A 10080-nucleotide genomic window follows, 5' to 3' on the forward strand; every position below is an offset into this window, starting at 1 on the left:
TGACAAGAAGAGGCTCAGCAAAAAGGAAGAAAGGCCCATCCGAGTAGTCTGAGATCTTCAGCTGGGGAAAGAAATGACCTGCAGGGTGGCATAGCAAAGGTTTACAACATCCTGAGTGGCAGGGGGAGAGCAGCCAGGCACCTTTCACTGTGTTTTCCAATGGAAGAACAAGGGCCATTGGAGGTAGCTAGTGGCAGCTAGGCTGCAAGCACATGAGAGGAGATATTCTTTCTTAATTCATCACACCTGCAAACTCCTGCCAAATGGATGTTGTAAAAGTTGAAAATGCAAAAAGTTTATATGTTTTCAGAAAGAGACTGTGAAAGCCATGTAAGCTTGCCCTATTCTTGCTCCTTCCAGGGTATGGACTTATAGCTGTCATTTTATACAGGACACTAGGCCAGATTGATCCTTGGTTTGAGCCAGTTCAATCATTTACAGTGACTCCAGAATCAGTTGTGGACAGAATTTGCTAAAGATAATACAGTTCTCAACTCACTCTTTGAATGAAAGTTGAAAAATTAAATGTAAGAGGGAAACTAACTGAATAGATTTTTCTATTAAAAGCTTAAATGACAGATTTTTGACTGTCATGTCATCCAGTCACCAAAGCAGGAGTTCAAATCTAGTATGAAAAACAAGCATACATACATACATACATATATATAAATGAATTATTGAATCTTCTGTCTCATTTGTTGCAGCATGAGCGAGACACACTGCAAACAGTTAAGGAAGAAATGGTATGGGAGATAAAACTTCTCCAGGAATCTGTCACAGCCTCTGAAGCTCAAGCAAATGCAGCAACAAATATGAAACACTCCCTAGAAGAAGAATTTCAAAGTACATTATCTGTCTTGAAAGTTAAAAAGGAGGAAGTGGCAGCTCAGCAGGAGAAAATCCAGATGCTACAGAAGGAGGTAGCAGAGGTGAAAGTTTTGCAGGAAAATCTTACTCACCTGACAGCCATCCTGTCAAAGAGAGAAGGAGAAATTAAGTGGCATGAGGAAAAGATTAGAATGCTGGAAAACGAAAACAAAATGCATCAAAGTACTTTAGATGACGTTATTAAAGACAAAACAGATAAAAAACAGAAGATAGAATCCCAACAAGAACAGATCCAGGAGCTGGAGAAGCAGCACAAAATGCAGACAATTACTATAAGCAAACTGGGGAAGGACCTGGAAGAGCGAGACCAGGAGATCAGAACCCAGCAGGAACAGATAGAGGAGCTGCAGAAAGAGCAAGAAATACAGAGGAGTGCCCTAAGTAAGATGAGCAAGGACATGGAGGAGAGGGACCGGGAGATTAGATCCCAACAAGAACAGATACGGGAGCTGGAGAAACAACAGGAAAGACAGAGGAGTGCTCTAAGCAATGCCAGGAAGGACCTGGAGGAGAAAGACGAGGAGATCAGATCCCAGCAAGAAAAGATACAGGAGCTGGAGAAGCAGCAGGAGCGGCAGAGTATTACTGTGGGAAAGATGAGGAAGGACCTAGAGGAGAGAGACCAAGAGATCAGAACCCAGCAAGAGCAGATACAGGAGCTGGAGAAGCAGCAAGAAATACAGAGTATTTCTATAGGAAAGTTGAGGAAGGATCTGGAAGACAGAAACCAGGAGATCAGAACCCAGCAGGAACAGATACAGGAGCTTGAGGAGCAGCGTGAAGTGCAGAGGACTGCTCTAAGCAAGATGAGGAAGGATCTGGAGGAGAGAGAGCAGGAGATCGGATCACAGCAAAAACGGATACAGGAACTAGAGGAGCAGCATGAAGTGCAGAGGAGTGCTCTAAGCAAGATCAGCAAAGACCTGGAAGAGAGATGCCAGGAGATCAAATTCCAGAATGAACAGATATGGGAGCTAGAGAAGCAGCAAGAAATACAGAGTATTACTGTAGGAAAGATGAGCAAGGACCTGAAAGAGAGAGACCGAGAGATCAGAACCCAGCATGAACAAATATGGGAGCTGGAAATGAAGCAAGAAATGCAGAGGAGTTTTCTGAGCAATATCCAAAAGGACCTGGAGGAGAAAGACCAGGAAATCAGATCCCAGCAGGAACAGATACAGGAGCTGCAGAACCAACGAGAAATACAAAGGAGTGCTCTAAGCAACACCAGGAGGGACCTGGAAGGGAAAGACCAGGAAATCAGATTCCAGCGTGAAAAGATACAGGAGCTGGAGAAGCAGCAGGAAAAACAGACTCTTGCTGTAGGAAAGATGAGGCAGGATCTAGAGGAGAGAGACCAAGAGATCAGAATGCAGCAGGAAAAGATACAGGAGCTGGAGAAGCAACAGGAAAAGCAAATTCTTGCTGTAGGAAAGATGAGGAAGGATCTAGAGGAGAAAGACCAAGAGATCAGAATGCAGCAGGAAAAGATCCAGGAGATGGAGAAGCAGCAAGAAATACAAAGGAGTGCTCTAAGAAACACCAGGAGGGACCTGGGAGAGAAACACCAGGAAATCAGATCTCAACAGGAAAAGATACAGCAGCTGGAGAAGCAGCAGGAGCAGCAGAGTGTTACTGTGGGGAAGATGAGGAAGGACCTAGAGGAGAGAGACCTGGAGGTCAGATCCCAGCAAGAGCAGATACAGGAACTGGAGGAGCAGCACAAAATGCAAGGGAGTTCTCTAAGCAACGCCAGGAAGGACCTGGAGGAGAAAGACGAGGAGATCAGATTTCAGCAAGAAAAGATACAGGAGCTGGAGAAGCAGCAGGAGCGGCAGAGTATTACTGTGGGAAAGATGAGGAAGGACCTAGAGGAGAGAGACCAAGAGATCAGAACCCAGCAAGAGCAGATACAGGAGCTGGAGAAGCAGCAAGAAATACAGAGTATTTCTATAGGAAAGTTGAGGAAGGATCTGGAAGACAGAAACCAGGAGATCAGAACCCAGCAGGAACAGATACAGGAGCTTGAGGAGCAGCGTGAAGTGCAGAGGACTGCTCTAAGCAAGATGAGGAAGGATCTGGAGGAGAGAGAGCAGGAGATCGGATCACAGCAAAAATGGATACAGGAGCTAGAGGAGCAGCGTGAAGTGCAGAGGAGTGCTCTAAGCAAGATCAGCAAAGACCTGGAAGAGAGAGGCCAGGAGATCAAATTCCAGGAGAGGAAAATGCTGGCTCTAGAAGAACATGGTGCATCACAAGTAAGTCGTCTACTAGAGGAGCTGGATGATATGAAAACAAAATTGAAGGAGAAAAGCTTAGAGCTCATGTCTCAGGCTCAGCAGGCCCATGAACTGGAAATTAAGAGAGAAGAAGTGAAATCTCTACATGCAGACCTAGAACATCTGCGGGCAATTCTTGGGAACAGAGAGGGTGAGGCTGAGTCTCAAAGGCATCAGTTAAGATTTTTTCAGCAGTACAAAGAGCAACAGGATGGGTACCTGCAGGAGCTGCATGGTAAATTAGAAAAGGTGACACTTTCTTTATCTGAAAGAGATCAAGAGCTAGAGTCACAGCGAAAACAAATCCAGGAATCTGAAAAAGCCATGGAAACCAGATTAAAGACTGTCCATGACCAACTGGAGCAGACATTAGAAACTTTAAAAGAGAAGGACAGGCACCTAGATATGCAAATGCAACAAGCAAGGAAATACGAGTTAAAAACAGAAAAACAGATAAAAGTTTTACGTAGAGACTTGGAACACTCTAAGGCAATTTTGAGAGAAAGAGAATTCATGATTGAATCTCAGAAGGAGCTGATTGAGACCTTCCAGAAACAAGAAAGAGACTCTGAACAGCAGAGGGAAGTTCTGAAACATCTTAAAGTGACAGTAAAGGAACAAAAGCAAGAAAATAAGTCCCTTAAGAAGCAATGTGAAGAGTACAAGGAAAAGGACGAAAAGCACAAAGCACAAGCTGAGCAAGCAAATCTTCAAGAAATAGAAGCAAATCTGAAAGAGAGAGAAAGGAAGATAGAGCTTCTGGAAGAGGCTATCTCTAAGCTTCAGCAGCAAAAAGAAGAGACAGTGATGCAGACTAAAGCTTTACTACATAAACTAGAATATGCTGAATGTTCTCTAGAAGCTAGAGAGCAGGAGATAGTGTCTTTACAAAGGCATGTCCAGGAGCTTCTAGAGCAGAAGGAATTAGATGGCAAGCAGGCCAAGGACCTACAACAGGATATAAATAAAATGAGCCAGACAATGAAAAGCAACAGTTTGGAATTCCTCAATCAGACAAAGCAAATTAACATGTACCAGCTCCGTGAAGAAAGTATGAAAGTAGCACTAACATCTTGCCAAAAGCAAGTGAGTCTGCTGGAGGAAATGATGAAGAGGAGAGATGAAGACAATGAAACTCTCACACAAAAACTTCAGCTCAAAGAAGAAGAACTGAAGACCTTGCAGAATCTCCAGGTTATGCTGACCGAAGGGAAAGAAGAGAGTAGATATCCCAGAGAGCTCCTGGAAAAAATCTCACTTGAGAGGGGGCAAAAGACTAAGGCTCAAGGTGAGCAAAAACAATTGGAGGAGATGAGAGGTCTTCAAGAAGATCTGCAGCATGTTCAGCATACTCTGGTCAAGAAGGATGAAGAGATCAAATACCAGAGAGAGAGAGTTAGGCATTTGGAGAAGAGTCTGATAAGGAGAGAGCAAGAACTTCAGAAGCAGAGTGAATTCCTGAAACAATTAACATCAGCTTTGCGATGGAAAGATGAAGGAGAGACTCTAAAGAAAAAAATTCAAAAACTCCAAAAATGGGAGGAAGAAGAAGCAGAACAGAAGAAAGTTCTCCAGGAAAGGGACCATTTCCTGAAAAGGCAGAAGGAGCTAGCCCAACAGCTGGAAGATGAGAGGAAAGTAAAGGGGGAGGAATTGGAACGTGTGATTGCTATTTTGAAGCAGACCGAAAGTGGAGAAATAGAATGGAAAGAGAAGGCCCAAGCACTGACGCTTGCCCTGAGTAAGAGTGAAATGGCCAATGGGTCTTTAAGGGAAGAAATAGCCATTCTGCAGGGCATGGTTTCAGAGAGGGACAAGGACCGGTTTCACCTTCAGGTAGGCGGTGTGACTGATCGTCAGTCAACTAAGATGTCAGTAAAATATCCTTGTGACATTTCCCATAGTTGTTTGACTTTGATTGCAGATATCAGAAAAACTACATGACTTTTTCATATCTGTTTCACTATGCATTTTGGCACTTAGGGAGGTTCTTGTGCAAGGACACATCAGAGGAGCTGACTCATATTGAACTATCCATAGAGGAACGTGAAACAAATTAGCAAATAAACAGTACCAAATAACTGAAAACAGAAGATAAATGTTGTGCGGAAAATCTCGCTGTCAAGAACCGAATGTCCAAAAAGGAGACAGAAGAGTCCTAAAACTTTATTCGAATACATGGAGAGTCCACCGGGCATAGCCCTGTGGGGTCTCTTGAATTGCTGGAGGATGCAGCCCCCTTTTATCCTAATTTCCCAACTGAGGGATACCCTCTTCTTTCCCCATTGGCCAAGGGACTCAGCAGTTACAGCCTTCCCGGCCCGCCTATATCAAACTCCTGCCTCCTTCCACCAGTTCTCACCTGAACTCAGCTGACTCCTTTGTCCCCCTTGCCAAGGAATGGGAAGCAATTCCCTCCTTTGTAAAGGCACCCCACTCGCTCATGACTCAGCTCAGTCCTCCTTCCTACCTATATTCCTTTGTCCTGCTCATCAGCCAAAGAATGTGAGATAACTCCTTTATTTGTAAAGATACAAACTTTTGTGGTCCACTCAACATGAAATTAAAATTGAAATATTTTATCGTATATGCATTATATTCACAGAGATGGGCTCTGAGCTGATGTGTAACTCCTTAGCAATGAGATTTTTGAATTACAGTTAAATCTATGTAAACAACAGCTTAGTGCTCAGTAGTGGTCAGAAAACAAACAGTGATATATGTTGAAGAAAGGAATAGAGAACAAAAACAATATTTTATCACTGCAGAAATACATGATTCATCTACATCTTGTATGTTGCATATGGTTTGGGTCTCCAAGGAGAGTAGAGCTAAAGACAGCAGATTGTACAGTGAAGGTCAAAGATGACAAGAAATGTCAAATAGCTTTCATATGAGAAACATAAACATCTAAGCCTTCCATAAACGAAAGAGTGACTGAGGGAAGAGGGAGATAGAAACCTGATAGACCTTTATGAAACCATTAAGTGAGCTCAGTAGGAAATGAATGTTTACTGTCCCTCTCAAAACCAGAAGAGAAGATACTGAGCAAAACTAGCAGGAAGGTTTTATGGAAAGAACAGAGAGAGAGATTTTCATTCAGTGTGTGTTAAGCTGTGGTACTCTCTGACAGTTAGTGAATGTTTATATGAAGATTAAAAAAAAATGGACAAAGCTATGGAAGAAGAATCTATTCAGGACTGTTGAGTACCACACCTCCAGGTGTGGCTTAGGGAGTCCCTGAACTACAAATTACTGGAGGCTAGGAAGTCTCCCTGTGTTATTGTCTCCTTCTCAAATTCTTCTGTATGCATCTTTGGTGGGTGACAAGAACATGACAAAACTGCAGACAAAGTCTCCACAGATGAGGAGTGAAAGAACACAGAGTGCAGGGGAGGAAGACTTTGTATGGGTGCCTTAAGCCTGCGGTATTTCTGTGCTCATCCAAAAGCTGGGGAGGAATAGCTTTGAAGGAAGGTTCTTAGGAATACAGAGGGCTGTGGATAAGGAGAGGAAGAGACTTAGCACTGTCAATCCTAGAGGCTGCTCAGTCTCCCCCATTTGTTGTTTCTAATCCTTCTAAAGTTAACGTGGCACCAGCTCGCATAATCTTCTCTTTGTATACTCAGCAAGCTGTTGCAGAAGGAGAGCAGCTATCATGGCTCTCAGAGAAGAAACTCATGCAGCAACGTCTGGAATCTCTGCAGCAAGCAGTTGCAAGACTGGAACGTGAGAAAACTGAGCTGAAGCAACTCAACACTGAGCTCAAAAGGACTCTTGAGCAGGTAAAACTGACTCTCATTACCTCTGCAAATCCTCGTGGTTCTCTGGAACATGCATATTGCTACCAAAAGTGCTTTGCAGTCCACTTCTTATATCCCACTTGTATCCTTCCACCTGCTTCCCCCTACGTATGCACGGTTTCATATTTTCTTTTTTATTCCTGCACTCCACTGCCTGCACAGATACATATTCATTCATGTATCTTCTCTCTTGCTCGAGTTTTCTCATACACATTTGTCTTTTTGTGATATTCTTATGTCAGGAACTGTTTCCTTCTGCTTTCTCCCTTCCCTATAGTCTTGACTGCTTTTGCTCCCAACTTTCTCTGATGAAATAACAGTGTCTGAACAGAAATCTCCTGTTTAACAGTGATATTCAGAGGTCCAGTCGTTCCTTGTTTGGTGGTAGGTTTCTGTGACCCTTTCTCCTATCCAATGTGCAGGTGGAGCGTGAACGGAGGAGGCTGAAGAGGGATTATAGTGGTCAGTCGCTACCAGATGCGTGCAGCTTTTCTCTTGCTGAGTCAGACTGGGATAAGATGCCTGCTTCTGAACAGGTATGAACAAAATCTTACTTGGTGGGTGATAGGTCTGAGCAGGTAGAGACACTATGATAAATCTCAGTGGCAACAGCCCTGATATCAGATAATATAGACCATGGCCATGACCAGACTCTAGACTGAAAATTGCATTTTCTTTGCAGGAGGAGGCTCGTGTTCTCTGCAGACGATTAGCTGAGTTACAGAAACAGGTGAGGAGTAGGAAAGTTTTAATGAAAATCTGCTGAAGCCCCACTGGCGGGCACAATTTTGTATAACGCTGCATCACAAATTTTGTTTCAGTGGATCCCATCTTTGAGGGCGGTGATGGAAATACCCATTTTCGAACATTGGCTGTTCATAGCCAAGCAGCAGCGTTCATCTAGCTCTAGTCTCTGACTTGTCTAATGGTCAGGTCTGTTGTGTGTGTGGTGGGAGAGGGAGGTTGCAGGGAATTGGGAAAACCTGAACTCACCGGAATATGGAGAACTGTGTTAATCATGGTCCTAATACTCAACTGAGAGGCATCAGCACTGGAAGGGTATTTGATTTGTCACTGTAAGAAAGTGCATTACAACTATTAGGCCCTATGGCATCCTGTGCTGATGGTACTGACCATATCGGAAGGTCTCCAGATTTCTCTTCCAAATACCTTTATGGGTCAAGTACACCCTTGTCCTCTGGAGTATATGAATGTTCACAGATGCTAAGAGCAAAATGCATATAATATTTATGTAGGTGAAGTAGAAGATGATATTTAGCTCTGGAACAGTGAGAATACTGCTGAAGCCAGCAAGTTATTGGTTAAGGATGTTTTTACTGGGAATCCTGGGTGTCTGAAGTTGTGTTACCACAGATAGCTGAATGAAATTCTTCTTCTTGAGCCTCAGCAGTCTCTTAGAGTTAATTTTTTTCCCTGACCTTGTTCATCAAATTCAGCTCTGGTTTCCGTTGATGCTGTAAAAATGCTGTAAAGTTAAAAAAAAGAGTTTGTTCATTTTGCATGTTTTAGCTGTGAAGTATTAGCTATATTGTAACACAATCATCTTCAGTACCTGGTGCCTGAGCAACTGGTCTCTGTTTTAGTGCTTGAGCGACTGATACTCCTGCTGAGGGAAAAGAATGGGAACTAAAGTGTTAGTAGCACAAATCTTTATTTTTGAAGAAAAAAAAAAAAGAGTTGGCTTACCAAGTCCTAAGAAGATATCTCTTACTTTAATATCATGTAATATCTCAGTGTTGTATATGGTACACCAGAAAGAAACCAAGCTGACCATAATCGAAGTTCAGTTCAGTGCGACCTTCTGAACTTACTACTTTGCATTCAACAAGGATAAGGTTTGGTAAGGGCTGGAGTTAGAGGGTGCTTTTTTTCTTGAGAAATGGTACCTTGGAACTAACAGCGATGGTAACAAGGTGGACTTGTCTGAGCTTAGCCTTTTGCCTCTTTCAGGTGTCCCTTTTGCAGAGGCAGTTGGCACAAGAACGAAAATATAAACAGGACTATGTTGAGTGCTGCGCAAAGACCAGTCAGGAACTGTTAGATCTTCACCAAGAGCTGTCCTACTCCCTAGCAGCTGTGGTCAGGGAGCCCAGAGCTGCTGTTCTGGAGGCAGAGACTCAGAAGCTGGATCGGTCTCTGAATCATAACTTCGCACTAACACCTACGGACCGTCAGTCTCCTGAGAGATCCGCTGCATGTGACAGCCAGAACAGCCAGGTGTGATGAGCTGAAGTAACCAAGGTACAGCAAGTGAACCATGGCAGAGGAATTTGATGGAAACAGGAGTCCTAAGGTAAGACAAAAGCTCAGAGCACAGCGTTCACTGTGAGAGATACCCCGCAGGAGCAGTGATGGGAGGACAGACTGGCACAAGCCTGTGTGGATGGGGTTGATCATAGGCCTGGAAAAGGGGGACAAATGTGATGAGTGGGTAAAATCATCTTCCTTTCCTGATGCATTCCATCATGGCATGCCTCGTCAGGGCCTAGGTGGCCCTTCAAGAGTTAGGTCATTCCTGCCAACTTATGTACTGTTTATAAAGATGTTTTTTCGTGATGTTTTATTTTTTCAATAAAGTTATTTCTCCAAAAAAGTGTCTGTACCCTGGCTTTCTATTTTTCATCTGATTCTTTTATGTTCCAAATTTGGATCAATTCTTTCTGTGCTGAACTCAATGAGGAGCTCATCAGTCTTCTGGGGGCAACAGAAGGGAGAGATTTGATTGACAGTTTCTTCTTTTCTGGGTATTGTTTACAAATGAGAACTTAAATGTTACAGAACTCTGCTACCGCTCTACAACGAGGCAAGGGAAAGGATAACAGCATTTTTTCACTTCTCATGCTGAGACATTACAGAGTGTTGCAAGACTCAAAAGTCTTGAGTTCACAGGAATCTCCAGGGAGAGATAGGGAGTAAGGTGTTAAAAATGCAAAAGGGGGGCAAATATGAGCCCAAAATAGATAATTTAGGGGTAGTAGGGTTTTTTTTTCTTCTTTCAGTACTAAAAAGCTCTGGAACCTGCTGGAGACCATTTGCATTGAAGCTCCAGACCATTAAAACAGGGAGGCAAAACTCAATGTGGAGCAGGG

The 10080-nt window shown here is 43.3% G+C and overlaps 1 protein-coding gene across 1 annotated transcript in view; it reads left to right on the plus strand.

Moving 5' to 3' along the window:
* Positions 1-9492, plus strand: part of LOC148593238 (uncharacterized) — a 34462-nt gene extending 24970 nt beyond the window's left edge. Inside the window, 6 exon segments of the mRNA XM_088531682.1 lie at positions 705-5003; positions 6797-6952; positions 7393-7506; positions 7653-7700; positions 8942-9177; positions 9179-9492. Coding sequence (XP_088387808.1) covers positions 705-5003; positions 6797-6952; positions 7393-7506; positions 7653-7700; positions 8942-9177; positions 9179-9227 — 4902 coding nt within the window. The 3' untranslated portion in view covers positions 9228-9492.
* Positions 9493-10080: the final 588 nt, after the last annotated feature.

Source organism: Tinamus guttatus, unplaced genomic scaffold (genome assembly GCF_059628265.1).
Source record: "Tinamus guttatus ecotype Peru unplaced genomic scaffold, ASM5962826v1 Tinamus_guttatus_pri_ptg000424l, whole genome shotgun sequence".
Lineage (NCBI taxonomy): Eukaryota > Metazoa > Chordata > Aves > Tinamiformes > Tinamidae > Tinamus > Tinamus guttatus.